Source organism: Culex quinquefasciatus, chromosome 2, assembly GCF_015732765.1.
Source record: "Culex quinquefasciatus strain JHB chromosome 2, VPISU_Cqui_1.0_pri_paternal, whole genome shotgun sequence".
Lineage (NCBI taxonomy): Eukaryota > Metazoa > Arthropoda > Insecta > Diptera > Culicidae > Culex > Culex quinquefasciatus.
The window spans coordinates 58,132,718-58,154,811 of record NC_051862.1 but is presented as its reverse complement, the minus strand read 5'-3'; the positions used below and the strand labels follow the sequence as shown (position 1 = coordinate 58,154,811).

At 33.5% G+C, this 22,094-nt stretch overlaps 2 protein-coding genes and 1 long non-coding RNA gene across 3 annotated transcripts; 2 read left to right on the top strand and 1 right to left on the bottom strand.

Annotated features, from left to right (window-relative positions):
* The first annotated feature begins 3,259 nt into the window (after positions 1–3,259).
* Positions 3,260–3,956, top strand: LOC119767712 (zinc finger CCHC domain-containing protein 24-like). The gene is made up of 2 exons (XM_038256988.1): positions 3,260–3,584; positions 3,651–3,956. Exons 1-2 carry the CDS (start codon positions 3,423–3,425, stop codon positions 3,765–3,767), a joined length of 279 nt encoding a protein of 92 aa, XP_038112916.1. The 5' UTR covers positions 3,260–3,422; the 3' UTR covers positions 3,768–3,956.
* On the bottom strand, positions 3,839–6,294 carry LOC119767711 (zinc finger protein 37-like). Its single transcript, XM_038256987.1, has 2 exons — positions 5,102–6,294; positions 3,839–4,234 (listed from the first exon to the last, which is right to left on the bottom strand). The coding sequence occupies exons 1-2, from the start codon at positions 5,830–5,832 to the stop codon at positions 4,009–4,011; spliced, it is 957 nt and encodes a 318-aa protein (XP_038112915.1). The 5' UTR covers positions 5,833–6,294; the 3' UTR covers positions 3,839–4,008.
* Positions 6,295–17,051: 10,757 nt separating this feature from the next.
* Positions 17,052–19,362, top strand: LOC119767507. Its single transcript, XR_005277554.1, has 2 exons — positions 17,052–17,185; positions 19,210–19,362. It is a non-coding gene; the product is annotated as an uncharacterized LOC119767507 (long non-coding RNA).
* The last annotated feature ends 2,732 nt before the right edge of the window (positions 19,363–22,094 follow it).

Sequence of the window (22,094 nt, the reverse complement as noted above, 5' to 3'; positions counted from 1 at the left end):
ATATTGTTCCTTAAGCTATTTTAGGACTCTGGGTCAAATATGAGCAAAATCGATCAACGTTTAACCATTGATACTCGATGGTGAAGTTTGCATGGGAAAAATCGAAAAATGTATGAAAACTCTAATTTTCTTACGGTTTGATCTGCAGGGTGCGCTACTTCCATCCAAATATTCCTAACCGTGAGTAGCAGTAAAATTGTTATTACAGCGAATGCAAATATTACCTACTAAACTTAGTAAGTTCCTAAAAACACTGAACAATCTGGAAAATTCTTCAAATGTTGCGTATCAATTGAAAACTAATAAAATTAACTTAAATAGTATGTATGGATGAAATATTAATTTTGTTGTTATTTTGAAAAACAATTGATAAATTTCTCGAACTTCACGCCGTCCACTTTAATAATTAAACAAGGGTATTCACTCACTTAATTCTACAGTATAGCAATTCTCTACCAAAACCGGAAATGGATTTTATTTGTATTTTTTGATTTGGCTCAAAATTTGTGGGGGCCTTCCCTATGACCAAATATGCTATTTTGTGTCATTGGTTCACCCATACAAGTCTCCATACAATTTTGGCTGCTGTCCATACAAAAATGGTATGTAAATATTCAAACAGCTGTAACTTTTGAGTGAATTTTCTGATCAATTTGGTGTCTTCGGCAAAGTTGTAGGTATTGTTGAGGACTTTTGAGAAAAAATAGGTACACGGAAAAATAATTTGCAGATTTTTTTATCAACTTTTTTTTTACTAAAACTCAATTTCCCAAAATAAGTAATTTTTGATTTTCGAGATTTTTTGATATGTTTTAGGGGACAAAAATCCGCAACTTTTGAGCCATAGAGAAACATGGTCAAAAAATCTGCCGCCGAGTTATGAATTTTTGAAAAAATAGTATTTTTTGGAAAAAATCGAAGTTTTATGCAAAAACAAGTTTGACATTACTTTTAAATGCAAAATTTAATTTGCAATCGAAAAGTACTTCACAGATTTTCAAGATATAGCCACCGAAAGTTTGATTTTAGCGAAATATTTGCAGTTTTTCAATTTTTAAAAATAGTGACCATGAGTGACCATTTCTGAAAAAAAAATTTTGAAAATACCTACAACTTTGCCGAAGACACCAAATTGATCAGAAAATTCACTCAAAAGTTACAGCTGTTTGAATATTTACATACCATTTTTGTATGGACAGCAGCCAAAATTGTATGGAGACTTGTATGGGTGAACCAATGACGCAAAATAGCTTATTTGGTCATAGGGAAAGCCCCCACAAAGTTTGAGTCAAATAAAAAAAATACAAAAAATAAAAATGGTCGAAATCGGCCGATTTCGTAGAGAGTTGCTCAGTAGTTTTCCCGCCCGTGTGGATCAATCGGACCGCGCACTGGACTCACAATCCAGAGGTCGCCGGTTCGAATCCCGCGGCGGGCGCTCTAAAATTATTTGTGTAAATATGGGTATTCGGCGCCGTCGCTCCGTGCCATACTTTCATACACTTAGGAGCCAGGGCGGCGAAGTCCTTGAAGATAAAAGGAAGACACTAGTGGTTGGTACTAGCAATAGTGGCCGACAGCTATAAAGTCAACTTCGTTTTTGCTCAGTAGTTCATAAGATTATATTTATTCCTATTTGAGTTAGACAAATCATTTTGAGAAAAATCGTAACAGTTTCACACAAACATAACATTTCACGGGATTTCGCGGAAAAGGCCAAACTTCACGAATTTCACGCTGTTCGCGAAATCGTGAAATTTCACTAACCCTCAAAAAAATCAAACCATCCACATTAACGATCCCCGGGTCTTTTGTGGTCTCTATTGCAAGTTTCTGCTCGAACCTAGGAGTCCGAAGGCTTGAATGGGGAGAGCACCCAAACCTCTTTCTACTCCAAGGAACCTTCCACCCCAGTGTTTGAACTGACGACCTTTGGATTGCGAGTCCAACCGTCGCCAGCGATTCCACCGGAGTAGGCTTGGTTTGGTGTGTTGTTTGTACTTATGGCATGAAGATGACTCCTACATCTGGAATGACTTAACGGCCTAACAACCAAGGCCGGGACCGAAATTTTACTTCCTCATCCGATGGAAGGTTGCAGCAGATGGGAATCGAACTCAGAATCATCCGCTTACAAAGCGGACAGCGTAACCATTCGGCCACGCACTGCCACAACCCTACCTATAATCATATTTCAGGGACTCTCGTTCCTACCAAACACCCTGGTCACTGAAATCCATTTCTGAACTCTACCACTTTTTTTACTGATTAGATATTTGAAATTGAAAGCTACTAATTACGCAAAAGCATCGTGATACCTTGAAAATAAAAAAAATAAAAATAAAAAAAATATATAAAAAAAATAAAAAACAGCTAGGGGAAATATACCATTTCTCAGCCTATTTCTTTGATCATGAATTACAGCTTTCATAAAGTGTTTTTGACTGTTCCAAAGTAATAAATAGCTCAAACAAAAGTGAGCAAGCAACTCTTCGTTGTTGATACATCTGAAAATGTTGATTTTATAGCGCAAAACGGCAAAAGTGATAAGAATTGGTCGAACGGCTTAGACTGATTAAAATGGGTATATTTCCCCTAGATGTTAAATGGAGTTAAATATGAAAAAAACCTAATTCTCAAACTCATGACACTTACAAATTCAGTAATGGAACGATCTGGAACAGTTGTCCTTTAAATAATGGTTATTTTTTTCAATTCCTGGATTATCTTTATATTTACTGCAATGGAATCATCTGAAGCATTCGTACTTTTAATTTTAGTTATTTATTTGACAGCTTCCAGGAATCGTCTTTTAATTTACTGCCTATTTATACTATTAATATATTCGCTATATGATTTATTTTAATGTTCATATTATTACTTAACCACCATACCAAAAAAGATAAAATAGAAAAAAACTGCACATACAAACATACACCACATCAAAACAGATCTTGAGCGTTTGATACGGTATGTCCACGCATCCTTCCTCCCATGTAGATTTCGTGAAATGTGATCTGTTCACAGAATGCTCTATGACAAGAAAGAACATGGGGCGTAATTTAACCAGGGTGCATTCTCCGGACTGGCTGCACTTGTGTTCGATTAGATAAGATTAAATTTAACTTTTGAAGCCACTGAAATGCACTGCCAACGGCATTGTTTATCAGTAACCTCAAATAATTTCGCATTATCTTGCTATCGTCTAAAATAATGCTTGATTTATCTTTAAACCGGATACTATTTATAATCGAACAAAATTTCTCTGCGTGTAGGTCTTCATGACTCAGAACGCCTGAAGTAGGAGACCCAGCGAATAGAACTCAAGCCTACTTCGATACTCATTCAGTGTTCGACAAGCGCCAAGTGCTGATCACCATCCACCCACGCGCTGACCTGTCAGTTCTTTTCTCCCTGCAAAGATGGACGCCACCGGCAACAAGACTCCTTATCAGGGCGCAGCCCGGTGCTTCGGTGAGTATCGCTGTCCCAAGTGCAACAGGACCTGGATGTCCGGAAATTCGTGGGCCAACACTGGCCAACAGTGCACCCGGTGCGATATTGTCGTTTATCCACACAAGCAGGCAAGTCTGGTTTGGGGCGGCTTATCAAAGTTAAACGACTTAATGTTTACTCATTGTTCCCGATAGCGAGCACTTGAGAAGCCGGATGGGCTGGACAAGTCGGACCCGACGAAGAAACACCCCCAGGAGCTGTGCCAAAAGTGCCAGTCTCTCGGATATTTCTGCGGGCGGAAGCAATGGTGAAACGAGATAAGAAACCATAAACAACAGCCTGCTGAGCTTGGAGCTTTCGAATTGATTCAAATTTTGTAGAGTTAACTGATTAAAAGCTTTATTCTGATGAAGCGAGTTAAAATCTGAATTTTATAAAATTTATGAAATGCGATATAAATACAATAAAATGTGTTGAGTTAAAATCTATTGTTTAAAAAATCACGAGTTTTGTTTTTTTAATGTGCGTCATTCATTGTCCTTAGCAAGAGAGTCACTTCAGCGCCAGTATCTCCAGGTGGAAGCGGACCATGTGGTTCTTGACGGCGTAGCTGTGGGTGAACTGCAAACCGCAATACTGGCAAGCGTAAGGCCGGACTCCAGTGTGGATGCGGCTGTGAACCTCCAGGTTGTACTTGGTGTAAAACTTCTTCTCGCACTTATCACAGTCGAAGGGCCGATCGTTGGTGTGGACGCGGTAGTGGCGTTTCAAACGGTTCCTGGAAATTTTGAATGTATACAGTACAGGGGACTATCATGAGGAGTACGGTTTCGTAAATTAGCGATTTTTAAATTTTATTTTTTTTATTTTGATGACACTTAGAAATTTTGCACCATTAGTTTTTCCATACAAGTCTCCATACAATTTGGGGCTGGTCACACAAAATGGATTTGTAAATGTGTATTTGGCAGAGTTGTAGATTATGACTTGGACTTTTCGAAAAAATAGATTCACGAAAAAAATCGATTTTTTTATTTAACTTTTTATCCCTCAAAATATGTAGTTTAAAAAACATTTTTTTGCAATTCCGTCGTGAAACTACTTACTTTTCCTGTCATTCTTGAACGACGAAATAGCCTACTTGTTTGTACCAAAAATAACAGAATCGAATAGCAACACTTTTCAAAATAAATGCTGAAAAGTTCTACTTTTCAGCACTCAAATAGGTGCTGAAAAGTTGAACTTTTCAGCACTTATTTCGAAAAGTAACACTTTTCAACATTTTTTTGATTTAAACGATTTATTGACAAAATACATGAAAATTTGACATAAAATTTCACTCAGTGTGTGTTTTTTGGAATTGCAAAAAATGTTGTATGGAACTCGTTGCAAAACTTGATTTTTTCAGCACTCTTCGTAATTATCCAACTCGGTGAACCTCGTTGGATAAATGTACGACTCGTGCTGAAAAATTCCTATTTTTGCAACTTGTTGCATAAACTACTATTTTTTTACTATCGAGACAAGCGATTTCGAATTAGTGAATATGCTATGTATAGAGTTTCAATGAATGTTTTAATCAATTCCCTCTAATACCTAATTTTGGTTTACCGGCAGTTACGCAACGTGCTTTGCGTCTACTTACTTTGTCCTATACTTTTTGTGGCACTGATCGCATTTATGTTCTGCTTCCTGATGCATTAGCTCGTGCAGCATTAATCCCGTTTTCGATTTGAACTCCTTTGCACACACCTTACAGCGGTCCACCGTAACGGCGTTGTGCGACTCCAGGTGTCTCCACAGGTGCTTGTATTCTTTCCCGCATATATTGCAAAGGCCATGATAGGCTTTCGGAAGTCTCAAGTCACGCTTGGTTAGCTTCCGAACTTTAAACTTTTCCTCAAAGGTCGCCTGCTTCTCCTGATCCGAGTCTGACGGTGTCCAATCCCCATCGTTGCTATCGTTTTGTGGGTCATGTTCCGATGGACTGAACGCTTCCTGGTCCTCGGTCAGGGTCGGTATATCTCGCAGTATTGTTTCGGTAAATTTATTGTTGGCTTCTTCAGAGCTTTTGGCGACGGGATCTATCGGAGGTTGGCCCACGGTTTTGGCAATTTGTGCGTTCGTTTGTTGGCTTTTCCGGCGAAAAATCATGAAATCGTAGATATGGTTGTAGCATAATGCGCAAATACCCCGCAGTCCGTCCGATTCATTGGCGGTGATTCCGGTCAAATGAAGGACAAGCTCGGCAAGATTCGATCCATTTGATGATGGTGCAAAAAGGGCATGCAGCTCGTCACACTTAATTAGACATAGGCGACAACATTTTGATAAGGCACCACTAGTTTGAGTTGAGTTTGCTGGTGACAAATCCATCGTGTAAAAAGGAGTGGCTTCTGGAGGAATGTTTGTTTGATCTTTTACGCGATTGTTGTATTCGTATACATAAGATGGCAATCTGGTTCTAGTTTCAACGACGATTTACTCTTATTCGAGATATGTTTATGTTGATTAAATGTTGCAGAGGTTGATTGTTAAATGCTACTCAATTGCATGTGCCTGGGTTCTCTTTGTGCCAAGATGATGATGATTTGGGCGTCTTTTTTGTTTTATGTCTGGAACATTTCTCAAGTATGGCATTGTATCACTTAATTCTTAATGATTAAATATTCGATATAAAAGGATAATTTATCACAAATACTAATAGATCAACTCTTGGCTTAAAATTAGGAAAACCGATTTAACACAAATAAAACGGAAAAAATCACAGAAAATTTAAAACTAAACTGAACGAAAACCTATGTTTACTTATGCAAATTTAACTGTTGCACTTCTCGGCCCGCGTGACGGTTTTGACAGCTGTTTTTAACCTTTTTAACCTACCTAGGTGGGGTAGGAAACAAAAACCATATGATGGTTACAACTTTCACATACAGATGTCGTGTTGAATTTCTTGCTACTAGATTTTTCATATAAGAATTCTCAAAAAAAGTTTCAATTCTATATTTTAAATTGACATCTCATATTTAGTAAATACCAAATAATGTTTTTCGTAAAGTTTTAAATTAACTCACTTAAATGCTTTGGAAGCACGATTTAATGTAATATATGATCGTTGAAAAATACAATTTTATTCAGTTGAGCAAACATACCTTGAACAAAAACATAACAATGCAGCTATGGGACCATCCATAAATTATGTGAATACTTTTTTGAAAATCTCATTCCCCCCCCCCCCTTCGTGGACAGTTGTTCATACAAAAAAAAATCGTGGCGTGGTCAAACATCATACCCCCCCCCCCCTCCCATCAAGCGTTCAGGTGGTTTATGGATGCTCCTTATATATTTTAGATAAGTAGGGGAAATATACCCATTTTAATCACACTAAGCCGTTCGACCAGTTCTCATCACTTTTGCCGTTTCTGCTATTAAATCAACATTTTCAGATGTTTCTACAATGGAGAGTTGCTTGCTCACTTTTATTAGAGCTATTTATTACTTTGGAACAGTCAAAAACACTTTATATAAGCTGTAATTCATGATCAAAGTGCTGATAGGCCGATAATAGAAATAGGCTGAGAAAGGGTATAGTTCCCCTACCTGTACAAAGAAAATCAAAACCAATTCAAATATAAAAGTTGAGGAAAATAAAATATCAATACTAAAATTTAGGATAGGACTTTTCGGAACAGTACACATGAATTTAATTTTTGTGTTCCATGAATTTTCAAACAAACTATTGATTTGCTGACAAATGACCAATTTTTTCATGATATGACAATTGGGTCCTAAAATTAAGCTTAAATAGTACTGTTTACGACGATAAAGCTTGTTTTTCTGAGTACAATGACCCTTTTTTAAGACCGCAAAGGATTTAGAATGTATTTTTAAATCAATTTAAAAAAATACTTCGCGGCCCTTCTTAAAAGAAAAGGTCCTACTTCACAGCTCTTTCTGAGAGGACCTAGTTGATCCATCGAGTTTTGCATGCCAATGAAAATATTCAGAATACCATAAACTTGGAAGACTTTTGTGATCATTTGTCAATAAGATTGGTACGGCAACCTTTCTTCTGACTTTTCTATTTTTATGGAACTGTTAGGCCATTTCATTTACTATCTATCTAGAAAGTGTAGTGGTTCTGATGTTTTTGAAAAATCAAACATGTTCAAAAACAAAACTACTGTGGAATTACTGGGATTACACATGTTCTAGAGACTGTTTCTAACAAAATATTAACTTGTAAAAATATAAAAGCACAAGCCTTACCCGACAAACTTCGTTCTGCTTTTTTTTCGTTTGTTGACGTTTTTTACTTTTTTGCTTATTTAGACTCCTGTGATCAAAATTTGATTTTACGTAACTTTTCCCATACAATCTGCAGATTTTCCGGAATTTGGTTCCAGAGTGGTCAAAGTTGTAAGTTTTCGGCGTAAGAACCTTCCTTGGACTTATACAAGAGCGGCCGTGGCTGATTGGTTACGGTGTTCGCTTTATGAGCGAATGGTCCTGGGTTCGATTCCCATCTGCTCCCAACGAGAAATAATAGGAAATATAAATCTTGAAACTCTGAACATGAACGAAAAATCACGAAAAGTCACGCGAGTCGGGGTTCGATCCCCCCCCCCCCGTCCTTTGGTTCGGTAAGCAAAAATGCTAACCACTAGGCCATTGCGACTTGGTGTGATACAACTGGAATTAGGAATACTGTTACTACCAACTATATACGCGCTGGGTCCTTTTCCATTTGACAAGGGTTCGGAAGTTCTAAATAACGTTTAACCTGGCCATGGTCTTCGTTTCGTACATACACTTAAGGTACTCGGGTCTATGTGACCCAGAAATGTATTTGGCTGCCAAAATTCGGAATCTTGACCGATTTTGGATGTCTTGACCGCAAATGAAAGGTTAGAATGTCTACTTTGCGATTCCGACTGGCAGAACCGGTTTTGGGCACTGTGGCCACCGGGAACCTGCTACAACCGAAAAAAGTCCTTTTTGAGGCCCCGACTTTGAGGACCTGTATCCACAGAGTAATCCAGAGGGAGCACTGGCATTTAATTTATGGTTGCGTTACGCGGTACATCGTGGTACATCCCCCCTTCAGCAAAACATTCGATTGTCGTAGGCCTCTGAGCGTTACTTTTTTTTCGCAGCAACCCGACGTTGTCTTTGTTTTGTTAAAAATTTTCACAAACCCAAAACAACAAAGTCTAATGACTCTGAAGAAATTAAAAAAGTATTCTTGCTAAAATTACAGATAATTGGTTTTATTTTTAAGTTAAAAGGTGCGCGAATTTGGAGCAGAAGGTTTCTATGTTTGGTTGTGATTTCACGTGACTTATGGCAAGAATAAATTCTCTGGCCAGTTTGTGAGAAATGACTGAACAGATCACCAAAAAATATGTTTATCAGATGGAATGTTCGTGCTTATCCGGTTAATTTTAGTGTATTGTCCTAATCCTGGTCTGACTAAATGTACTGACTTATCTCACTTTCAGGACTAGAATTTTGTTTAATCATTTCCTGGAATGACGACTATCCTTGACTAAGAAATTGTTTCATAAAGAACAAAATGTTGTTGCCTGTACATTAATTTGTATTCGTTTGAATTGAAAACTGTAAAGAATATAATGCATGGCATGTTTTTGGGAGTGAGGAATCCCTGAAATAAATTCATTAAAGGTACCTCTGTACTAATTTCGGAAAACAGCTACTATTAAAACCTCAGGTTAAACCATAACTTCGTCAGATAGTGCTCATGGATCTGGAGGTGGAAAAAGATCTTGGCAATGATAATACGGAGGCGAATTCGTTTTCCACTTGGAAAATCTAAGGCTGGATTTTCATGGATCATGCAACGACATCGTAAGCACGAGCATCGAAATTTTTACGATGCTCTTGGATGGCGTTATGACTTAGCTATGACTCAAACCTAAATAACGGGCAGACCGCCATTTTTCCCGCAAGCGTTTCAAGAAGGAACGGTAGAAAATGGGAGAGAAACGCTTGGGGAAACGTCAACACAAAGCAACACGTGCACGGAAAAACCAAAAATAAAAAATTTGGACAAATGCAGGGGAACTTTTAATTTAGAACCATTCAAAATACATTTCCGTATAGAACAAAATAATATTAATATTAATAATGTTTGGCAGCATTAAGTAGAGCACGACAAAATAGACCAAAATAAGACCGGCGAGAACGGGAAGTATCTAATTATAGATCGAAAAATCAAAGTATGCTATTTGAAGAGACTGAAAAATAATTGATAGATGGAGCCATATTGATATTGAGAAAATTGACAGCCATAGAGTCAACTGTACAAACATGGGGTGAGTTGAAATTCAGAAATTTAGAAATTCAGAAATTCAGAAATTCAGAAATTCAGAAATTCAGAAATTCAGAAATTCAGAAATTCAGAAATTCAGAAATTCAGAAATTCAGAAATTCAGAAATTCAGAAATTCAGAAATTCAGAAATTCAGAAATTCAGAAATTCAGAAATTCAGATATTTAGAAATTCAAAAATTCAGAAATTCAGAAATTCAGAAATTCAGAAATTCAGAAATTCAGAAATTCAGAAATTCAGAAATTCAGTTATTTAGAAATTCAAAAATTCAGAAATTCAGAAATTCAGAAATTCAGAAATTCAGAAATTCAGAAATTCAGAAATACAGAAATTCAGAAATTCAGAAATTCAGAAATTCAGAAATTCAGAAATTCAGAAATTCAGATATTTAGAAATTCAAAAATTCAGAAATTCAGAAATTCAGAAATTCAGAAATTCAGAAATTCAGAAATTCAGATATTTAGAAATTCAAAAATTCAGAAATTCAGAAATTCAGAAATTCAGAAATTCAGAAATTCAGAAATTCAGATATTTAGAAATTCAAAAATTCAGAAATTCAGAAATTCAGAAATTCAGAAATTCAGAAATTCAGAAATTCAGAAATTCAGAAATTCAGAAATTCAGAAATTCAGAAATTCAGAAATTCAGAAATTCAGAAATTCAGAAATTCAGATATTTAGAAATTGAAAAATTCAGAAATTCAGAAATTCAGAAATTCAGAAATTCAGAAATTCAGAAATTCAGAAATTCAGAAATTCAGAAATTCAGAAATTCAGAAATTCAGAAATTCAGAAATTCAGAAATTCAGAAATTCAGAAATTCAGAAATTCAGAAATTCAGAAATTCAGAAATTCTGAAATTCTGAAATCATGAAATTAAGAAATTTAGAAATTGAGAAATTCTGACATTTTTTCTTAATTTCTTAATTTCTTAATTTCTTAATTTCTTAATTTCTTAATTTCTTAATTTCTTAATTTCTTAATTTCTTAATTTCTTAATTTCTTAATTTCTTAATTTCTTAATTTCCTAATTTCTTAATTTCTTAATTTCTTAATTTCTTAATTTCTTAATTTCTTAATTTCTTAATTTCTTAATTTCTTAATTTCTTTAATTTCTTAATTTCTTAATTTCTTAATTTCTTAATTTCTTAATTTCTTAATTTCTTAATTTCTTAATTTCTTAATTTCTTAATTTCTTAATTTCTTAATTTCTTAATTTCTTAATTTCTTAATTTCTTAATTTCTTAATTTCTTAATTTCTTAATTTCTTAATTTCTTAATTTCTTAATTTCTTAATTTCTTTATTTCTTTATTTCTTTATTTCTTTATTTCTTTATTTCTTTATTCCTTTTTTTTTCTTTATTTCTTTATTGCTTTATTGCTTTATTTTCTATTTTTCCATGTTTTCAACTTTCCGTGCATGGTAAACCGTACACACTTTGATCTAGCGTACTGTCTAAAAATGTTTTATGTTTATGGGAATCACTCGTATCATAGATGGCAATCAACATTTTCCTTGAATTACATACATTTCATGCTGTGAAATAAAATCAAAATTCTTTCTTGTTATTTGAAAACGTAAAACCCACTTTAAAATAATTTGAGGTAGCCTATCGCCTCTTTTCAAAACTTTGTCGACATCAACATCAGCCGATTCCATTGTTGCCATTTTGGCATCGGAAAAATCTCATGTGTTTGCCACACAACGCTTGAAACGCTTGCCTGCTTGAAATATTCACGGAAATATTTCACAGCGTTATTTGGTTTGTGTCCATGGTGTCGCGGCAGCAATATGGCTGTCAGGACAGGCATCGAACTACGATGCACTGACATTTTAGCAAAGCATGGTAGTGACTATGCTTTCGATGTCGGTCATCTTACGATGCTCGTGCATCGAAAATCAAAAGTCGGAAAATCACATTTTCGGGGCTTTCCGGCAATTAGTATTTGTTTTTATTGTTCGTACTGCCATGAACAATCAATCTAAACTATTTTACCTCTTAACTTGGTCGAAAAATATGAGTTTTCGACCAAATTTGACCACGAGCATCGAAAGCCGCTTTCGATGTCGGTCATCGAAAAATCCATGAAAATCCACCCTAATAAACAACCCGGAAGAGAGGAATTCCTAGGCGATGCTCTTTCCCAAAAGCCAAATCAAAATATTTGAATTTATTTGAGGGACACTGTGCTCAATAACTAAAATTTAACTGCTCCACAAGCTATTTGAAATTAAAACAATCCATATAACTTGAACAGCAAACATTTCCAAAAATCTATGCTTGGTGACCAGCCACCTGTCAAAACAAACAAACAAATCCAGAGATTACTATCCCACTCTAACTTTAGGGGGGCTGCGGGCGAAAATCGGGCATCCCCAGTGCCAGTTCAGACCCTCTATCCAAGACTCAATCCACGAAAATGTTGATTTTATATTTGCACACGCACACCAATAAACTTCGTGCATGCCAAAACGCACACTCTCTCTTTTTTCATAACGCGCGAACTGTCAAACTTTTTCGTTTGAACTTTTCAGTTGGCTAGAAAAAAAAATGTTGTTCTGGTGTGTTTTGGTCGGCAGATTAAAGGTAAGTTTTTATCTTTCATTTTCATTCCACCATCACCATCACTACTACCGCCTCCAGGACACGGTCATCGAGGAGGAGCCGGAGTGGATGGCCGCGGAAGTGGATGGCCGCCGGAGGTTGGGCCAGCGGAACGGAGTCAACTTGGAGAACGTTGACTCGATTTTTGAGGATCGTTAGCGGCACCGCCCAATCCGGACCGTGCTCCAGTGATTGGTTCCGCCGTTCCAACTGGTGCTGGTCATCATGGTTGCCCGAAATCGAGCAGGCAACTAACTCCTGGCCCAGAACCAGCAGCACAAAGCAACACCAGCCGCATATTCCGACCCCGCAAGAGCTGTAGATTCACAACCAGAGCATCATGCAGAACGAGCTGCTGCGCATGATGTTGTACGAGTAGGCCGTCGAACCGGCCGCCGCCAACCCGGCCGTGCAGCAGTTTATCCCGTCCGCCTGCCCCAACATCCAGCGCAGTTTGTCGGCGCTGAGCCAAACGGCCGCCGGAGGGAAACAGTTTTCTGCGCCGCCACTGCAGCCGTCGGTGGGCCAACTAATTGTTCCCCGTCGGATCAACCGCAACCGAGCTGACCAACTCGAGGCAGCAGATGCAACCACTCACAACTTTAGGGACGTCACGCCGCCGGGTCCGGCCGAGGTCACTTCGGCATGAGTACCGTCAGCGGGAACCTCAACTGACCAGCGTTGGTTTGCTAGAGTGTTCCGCATTTTGTCCCATTTTTTCTTCCGAGATAGAATTGACATTTCGCACCCGTTTTGTTCTGCTTCATCTGCAGGAAAGTAGCTTTTATTTTACTATTCAAAGTTCAATGTTTTTTTTTTTTTTTTTTTTTATTTGAATGTCCCCCCACATCATTTTTTTTATCGATTCTTTACTGTGTTTCGTTCCCTCAGTATTTCTTTTACGACATAAAGTTTCCATCATTACTAATTTTTTTTAATGATGTAGAAATTCCCAATAATATAAATACATCGATTCAAAAATACAAAAAAAAAAAAAACAAAAAATTACAGATACGAATATACAATTAAACAAAAACACTAAACAATTATTAATTTAATATTCTCGATTGCAATAAAAAATATAAAAAACATAGATTAAAAAATCAACAAAAATAAAAAAATACAGAAGTTCAAAAATACAAAAATAAAAATTAGCAACATCATTTTTTTACAGCATCAAAACAGGAAACCATTTGTTAAGAAATTTCAACTAAACTTAACTAAATTTTAATTGAACATAAACAAATTACCAAAATTTTGATAATTTAACTGATTAATGTTACTAAAAAAATTAAGTAAATTTCTTTAACTTTTGCAATTTTGAGTAATTCTTACTATAATTTAAGAAAATTAGCAAACTGAAACTATTTCAGGTAATCATTTTAAATTATTTTACTTAATTTAATCTAAAGTTGACATAATTGAATTAAATTTAAATAAATTTAACTAGAAATAACTAAATTCTAACAAATTAAAAATATTTTAATCAATTTAACTAAATCAGAATAAATTTAACTAGATTAAAAATCAATTTAACTAAATCAAATCTAATTCAAGTAAATTTAGAGCAGCTCAACGAAATTTTGATAATTTTTAATAAATTTAATTATATCATATTTAATCGAACATTTAATGTTACTAAATTGAACCAGATTTAACTAAATTTAACTACATTTAACAAAATTTGAATAAAAGTAACTAAATTTTAATCAAATTAACTAAATGTTAACAAAATTAACTAAGTTTAAATTAATTTTACAAATTTAAACATTATTTCACCAAATTAAACAAAATTTTCAAAATTCAACTGAATTTTACAAAATTTAAAATTTTGTTAAATTTTGATTAATTAATGTAATTTAAGTTAAATTCTGCAAAATTAAGTAAAAATTAGTTTGATTATGTTATATTAAGTTAAATTTAGGTAAATTAAGTGAAATTTAGTTGAAGTTAAAAAAAGTTAAACTAGGTTAAATGAAGTTAAGTTAATTTAAATTAAAAAAAATAGTGAAATTAAGGTAAATTTAGTTAAATTTAGGAAAATAAAATTAAGTTAACTTATATTAAGTTAAATTTACTTAAATTTAGTTGAAATAAGTTTAATTAAGTAAAATTTAGTTAAATTCATGTAAATTAAGTTAATTTAGTTTGAATTTGTTAAATTGAGTTAAATTTAAATAAGCAAAGAAAAAAATAAGTAGAAACAAGTATATTAAGTTTAATTTGTTAAAATTTAGTAAAAATTTTAAAAAAATAAACTAGGTTCAATTTAGTTCACGTAAGTTAAACTAGGTAAAAAGTAGTAAAATTTAGTAAACTAAAGCTAAATTTAGCTAAATATGTAAAATTTAGTTAAATTTAGAAAAAAAAATAGCTGAAATCTACTAAATTTAGTTCAATTTGATTAAAATGGTTAAATTTAGTAAAATGTTGCTGAATGAAGAAAATTTTTGTTAAATTTAGTAAAATCTGCAAAACTTACTTAAATTTAGTTATATAAAGTAAAATGAAGTTAAGTTTAGTGAAATTAAGTTAAATTTAATGAAATTAAATTAAATTTAGTTTTAAATTTGGCGAAATTTAGTTCATTTATGTAAAATTTAGTTGAATTTGGCTAAAATTATTTAAATTAGGTAAAATTAAGTTGAATTTAGTAAAATTAAGTTGAGTAAAGTTAAATTGGGCTAAACTTATCTAAATGAAGTAAAATGAAGTAAAATTATGTTAAATTTTGTTAATTTGATGTCAATGTAGCCAATTGATTCAAATTTAGTTATTTGTTTTAATTTAGTTAATTTTTTATTTAGTTTAGTTTATTTCAATTTAAGTTAACTTTTATTAGAGTTAGTTAAATTTAGAAATTAATGATTAAATTTTTTGCACAATTGATTTTATTTCAGTTGAATGTAGTTAATTTTAGTAAAATATATGTGAAATTTTGTAGAAGTAAATATATTTATGCTTAATAAGATTCAGTTTAATTGATCTAAAATTAGTTTAATTTATTTAAAATTAGTTTATTTGATTTAAAATTAGTTAAAATGATTAAAACGTAGTTAAATTGATTCATATTTAGTCAAATTGATTTTAATTTATTTTGATTTCAATTTATAGTGAAATGTCATTTAATTTTGCAAAACGTGTTTTTTTTTATTTCGTTACAGTTATTTACACTAAGTTCAATTTAGTTACAATGAGTAAAATTTAGTTACAATGAGTCTAAAGTAGTTAAATTCCGTTATTTTTTGTAAAATTTAGTTAAATTTAATAAAATTTATTAAAATTTTACTAAAATTAACTAAATATTTTTATATTTTACAAATTTTACAAAATATAACTAAATTTAACTGAAATAAAAGCAATTGTAAACAAATTTAATCATTAATTTCTAAATGTAACTAACTCTAACTAAAGTAAACTACATTAAACAAAATTGAAATTTATTTAACTTATTTAAAAAATGAACTAAATCAAAACAAATAACGAAATTGACATCAATTTTACTTAATTTTGCAAAATTTAAATTTTTTTTCAAACTTGATATAAATTAAACTATTTGTTACTATTTTTTTACTAAATTTCAATAAATTTTAAATAAATAAAATCAAATTGACAAAACTGAACATAATTTTACTTAATTTTACTCATTTTTACTCAAATAAAGATAAATTTTACTTAACTTTATTAAACTTAATTATACTTAATTTAAAGTTAAATTCAACTAAAATAAATTTAAATTTTACTTAATTTCACTAAATTTTTATTTATTTTACTAAATTCAACTTAATTTCACTACATTTAACTTAACTTAACGAAAATTTACTTATTATAACTAAATGTAACTTAATTTTACAGATTAAACGAAATTTTACTAAATTCATCTACATTTCGCTAAATTCAACAATTTTCAATCAAATTTAACTAAATTTTGTGAAATTTGGCTTTTTAAATTTTTCAAATTTAAAATAAATTTAACTTTATTTAGCTGGATTCAAGTAAATGTTACCGAAATAATTCATTCAACTTAATATAAACTAATTTAACTTAAATTAACGTAATTTAACTCAGTTTACCAAAATTTTACTAAATTAAGCAATATTTAACACAATTTTACTTTATTTATTTTTATTTAACTGTATATTACTATTTTTAAGCTTATTTAAGATTATTTAACTTTATTTAACTCAATCTTACCTTAATGTAACATAATTTATTTGAATATATTTTCATTTAACTAAATTCACTATATTTAACTATACTAAGCAAACCCAATTTAACTTTATTTAATTTAATTTGGTGATATTTAACTTAATTTATCTAAATTTAACTAAGTTTAACTGAATTTAACTTAATTTAAAGTCAATCTTAAAATCATATCTTAATTTAACTTAATTTAACTAAATTCACTTTATTCAACTTTACTTAGCAAACCCAATTTAACATTATTTATTTTAATTTAGTGAAATTTAATTTAATTTATCTAAATTTTTTTTTTTTTAAACTTCATCATCCCGGTACGAGAATCGAACTCACGACCTCTGGATTGGAAACCCAGCACGCCGCTAGTCGAAACCCATCCCCTTCCGGTCAGTAATCCCAGTGAGCATATTTACTCTTTTAAGGGATCTGACTTTGCCGAGCCAGACAGGAATCGAACCCATCACCTTCCGCTTACAAGGCGAAACCCGTAACCTCACGGCCACGGAAGCTCGGAATTCAACTTAGTGTATCTGAATTTCACTAAATTTAAAGTCAACTGATTCTTACTAAATTGTAAGTCAACTGATTCTTACTAAATATAACTAAATTTAACTGAAATAAACTAAATATTAATAAATTAAACTAAATGTAACTGATATTAACTAAGTTTAACTTAATTTTACTAGATTTCACTTAATTTAACTTAAATTTACTTGGTTTAACTTTATTTAACTAAATTTTGCTGAATTTAACTTATTGTAACTAAATTTAACTTAGTTTTATTTTATTTAACTAAATTTTACTGAATTCAACTGAATTGAACCAAATTTTACTAAATATAATAGAATTTATCTTAGTTTAACTGAATTAAACTTATTTTAACTGATCTTAACTCAAATCAATTTAATTTAATCTACCAAAATTTAATTAAACTGAACTATTGAACTAAATTTAACTTAATTTAGCTAAATTTCACTAAATTTTACTAAACTTCAATTTTACTATTTTCAACTGGTTCAATTTTACTATTTTTTTTTCAAAATTTACGTTTATTTTTTTTCAAAAGTTACGTTTGGTAAAAGTTAGTAACATTTAGTAAAATTTAGTAAAATTGAGCAGACTTTACTTAACGAAACTAAACGAAACTATTGGCACTACGCCCCCCGGGGCATGGCCTTCCTCTAACGTGGGATTTCTGCTCCAGCGCCTCTGACGAGACAGGAGAAACCGGGACCGACGTTTTACTTCACCATCCGATAGAAGCTCAGTGGATAAGGCGGGAATCGAACCCGCGTCTCATAGCATCATCGGGACTTTACTTAAATTAAGTTAAATTTATTAAAATTTTGTTAAATTTAGCAAACTTTAGATAAATTTAGTTTAATTTAGTTAAATATAGTAAAATTTAGTTAAATTTAGTTAAATTTAGTTAAATTTAGTTAAATTTAGTTAAATTTAGTAAAATTTAGTTAATAATAAATTTAACTAAATTTAAATAAAGTCTGCTCAATTTTTAAAAAATAATAAATTTAACTAAATTTAAATAAAGTCTGCTCAATTTTACTAAATTTTACTAAATGTTACTAACTTTTACTAAACGTAACTAAATTAAACTTAATTTAACTTATATTTATAAAATTTTACTAAATTAACTTAATTTTACCAAATTTTACTATTTTTTTTTCTAAATTTTACTATTTTTTTCTAAATTTTACTAAATTTTACTAAATTTTACTAAATTTTGCTAAATTTTACTAAATTTTGCTAAATTATGCTGAATTTTACTAAATTTTACTAAACTTTGCTAAATTATGCTAAATTTTACTAAATTTTATTAAATTTTACTAAATTTTACTAAATTTTACTAAATTTTTCTTAATTTTACTAAATTTTACTAAATTTTAATAAATTTTACTAAATTTTACTAAATTTTACTAAATTTTACTAAATTTTTCTAAATTTTACTTAATTTTAGAAAATTTTTCTAAATTTTACGAAACTTTACTAAATTGTACTAAATTTTACTAAATTTTAATAAATTTTACTATATTTAACAAATTTTAAACGAAACAAAACTAAATTTTAATAAATATATTTATTTTCTAAATTTTACTAAATTTAACTTATTTTTTCTTATATATGAATTCATCTGAATTTCTTCAACTTAATTTAACTTCATTTAACTTAAATTAACTTGATTTAACCTAATTTAAATTTATTTAACTTAATCAACTAAATTAAACTAAACTTGACATTTAACTCAATTATTCTAAATTAACCTTAATTTATCAAAATTTACCTAAATTCAACTAAATTTTTGTAATTACTACTAATTTAAAGTTATTGAAACTATTTTGGTTAGTTTAGTAAAATAATTTTATCAAATTCAGTTATTTAAACCAATAGGACCATTTTAAATTAAGTTGAACATATTAATTCAACTTTTATTTACATAGGCTAGTTTTAAATAGGTTAAGTGGCTTTTATTGTAATTTTAGAAACTCTTTGAATAAACATTTTAATCTGTTTTGTTTTTTTGTCACCCTAATTGTATTGATCACCCTAACCGCTCTAAACTGGATCCGGAAATACTAAAGAAGAAGAAGAAGCACCCCCCAAAATGCGCCCCGTTCCGCCATCGCTTTTTTGCCCGTTATCGTGGTCAAAATGTGCCCAGAAGCATGCCACAGACGGGCGTAACAGCTCGGCCAAAATGCGTAACGCCCGCCTAAATGTTGCATTCTGGCACGTGTCCAAAACTAAGTGTGAACATCATTTTGACAATTATTTGACAAAATTAATAAAAGTACATGTTTTCTAACGAAATCTCTTTTATTTGCATCAAATTTACCCAAAAATCCGAAACGAGAGCACCCGACAATGGCAGGACAATCTAAATAACAAAGTCGCCCGAAAACGGCCCGACGACGGCCCGTCAACGTCGACTTCCTCAAACGTCGATTTCGACGATCGTCGGACAAAGTGTTGCATATACGCACGAAAAGGGCCCGAATTCCGTCGGACAAACCGACGGAATTCGGGCCGTTTTGTCGAGCCGTCCGGCGGTTTTCGGGCCGTTGTCGGCCCGGTCCGTCAGTCAGGGACGCAATGGGCCACAACGAGGGGAAAAAGCGTGCTGAAAATCGGGCCCGCTTTCAGGCAAAACGTCCCCGCTTTCTGGCCGTTTTCCGCCCATTTTTCTATGTGGGATGATGATTTTTTTTCTTCATCCAACCCGTAACGCTAAAAACATAACGCCTGATGCTACTACAATTCCAAAGGGTAATCTGGTAACGGAGCCACAGAATTTGATTACTTTTGTTTGGACTATTCTCTCTGGGTTACTCTGTGACCTGTATCTCCGGAACGATAACACATAACGGGTTGCTTCCAGTTGCATTTGACGGGTAATAACCTCAACTTTAAGCACCCGTAGAGATGATTTGTCAAAAGTGGACACCGGTTCCGTTAACCCGGAACATCCGAAAAACATGATTTTTTCAGCTTTTGTTATAATATCAACACATTAGTCAATTTTTTCAACCGGATTTTTTGTAAATCATTACATTCATATACTATATACTACCCCTGACTGTTTGGGATCGTTCCGGCCAACTGTGGCCAATCCGGAACCGGTTCTAGGGTACCACCAAAACGGTTCCAATAATGGTATCGCTAGAAACCCGTCATGTTGCATATCAAACTTCATGAAATTGAAAATTATGACCATCTGAGGTTATGCCGATATCCTCTGACCCAACCTGGTCACTCCGGAACCAGTTACCGATGGCCACTGGGGGACACTTCCGGAGTATGCAGGAAAGCATATCATGCGACATATCAAACGTCATGAAATTAAAAATTATGGCCATCTGAGGTCATTCCGATATCCTCTGACTCGCCCTGGTCACGCCGGAACCGGTTACTGGTGGCCACTGGGGGACACTTCCGGAGTATGCAGGAAAGCATATCATGCGACATATCAAACGTCATGAAATTAAAAATTATGACCATCTGAGGTCATTCCGATATCCTCTGACTCGCCCTGGTCACGCCGGAACCGGTTACCGGTGGCCACTGGGGGACACTTCCGGAGTATGCAGGAAAGCATATCATGCGACATATCAAACTTCATGAAATTGAAAATTATGACCATCTGAGGTCATGCCGATATCCTCTGACCCAACATGGTCACTCCGGAACCGGTTACCGGTGGCCACTGGGGAACACTGCCGGAGTATGCAAAGAACCCTACCATGCGACGTATCAAACTTCATGAAATTGAAAATTATGACCATCTAAGGTCATGCCAATATCCTATGACCCAACTTGGTCACGCTGGAACCGGTTACCGGTGGCCACTGGGGGACACTTCCGGAGTATGCAGGGAAGCATACCATGCGACATATCAAACTTCATGAAATTGAAAATTACGACCATCTGAGGTCATGCCGATATCCTCTGACCCAACCTGGTCACTCCGGAACCGGTTACCGGTGGCCACTGGGGAACACTGCCGGAGTATGCAAAGAACCCTACCATGCGACGTATCAAACTTCATGAAATATAAAATTATGACCATCTAAGGTCATGCCAATGTCCTATGACCCAACCTGGTCACGCCGGAATCGGTTACCGGTGGACACGGGGGGACACTTACGGAGTATGCAAGGAAGCATATCATGCGACATATCAAACTTCATGAAATATAAAATTATGACCATCTAAGGTCATGCCAATATCCTCTGACCCAACCTGGTCACGCCGGAACCGGTTACCGGTGGCCACTGGGGGACACTTCCGGAGTATGCAGGGAAGCATATCATGCGACATATCAAACTTCATGAAATTGAAAATTATGACCATCTGAGGTCATGCCAATATCCTCTGACTCACCCTGGTCACGCCGGAACCGGTTAACGGTGGCCACTGGGGGACAATTCTGGAGTATGCAAGGAAGCATATCATGAGACATACCAAACCTCATGAAATTGCAAATTATGACCACCAAAGGTCTTGCCCACGTTTTTTAATCCAACCTGGCCACTGGGAGACAATTTCTGGTGGCGATGTCCTCCGGCCCATCCTAATTAATTTGGAACCGAAAATGGGTTGGGAATGGAGGAAATTTGTGAAACATGCAAAGAACCAAGTTTGAAGTTTCTTCTCGAACCTAAGATTTAAAAGGTTTTAATGAGGAGAGCACCAAATCCTTTTCATTTTCCAAAGAACCTTCCATCCCAGAGTTCGGACTGACGACCTTTGGATTGGGAGTCCAACCGCCGCCAGCGACTCCACCGGAGCAGGCTTGGTTTGGAGTGTTGATTGTAATTAAAGCAGGGAGAAAACTGGAATGATCAAATGACCGTACAACAACTGAGGCTGGAACCGACGTTCTACTTCCCCATCCGATAGAAGGCGTGATGACACATTACTCGTCACAAGAAATGTGGACGCAATCACACTAGCAGCTACACAACCG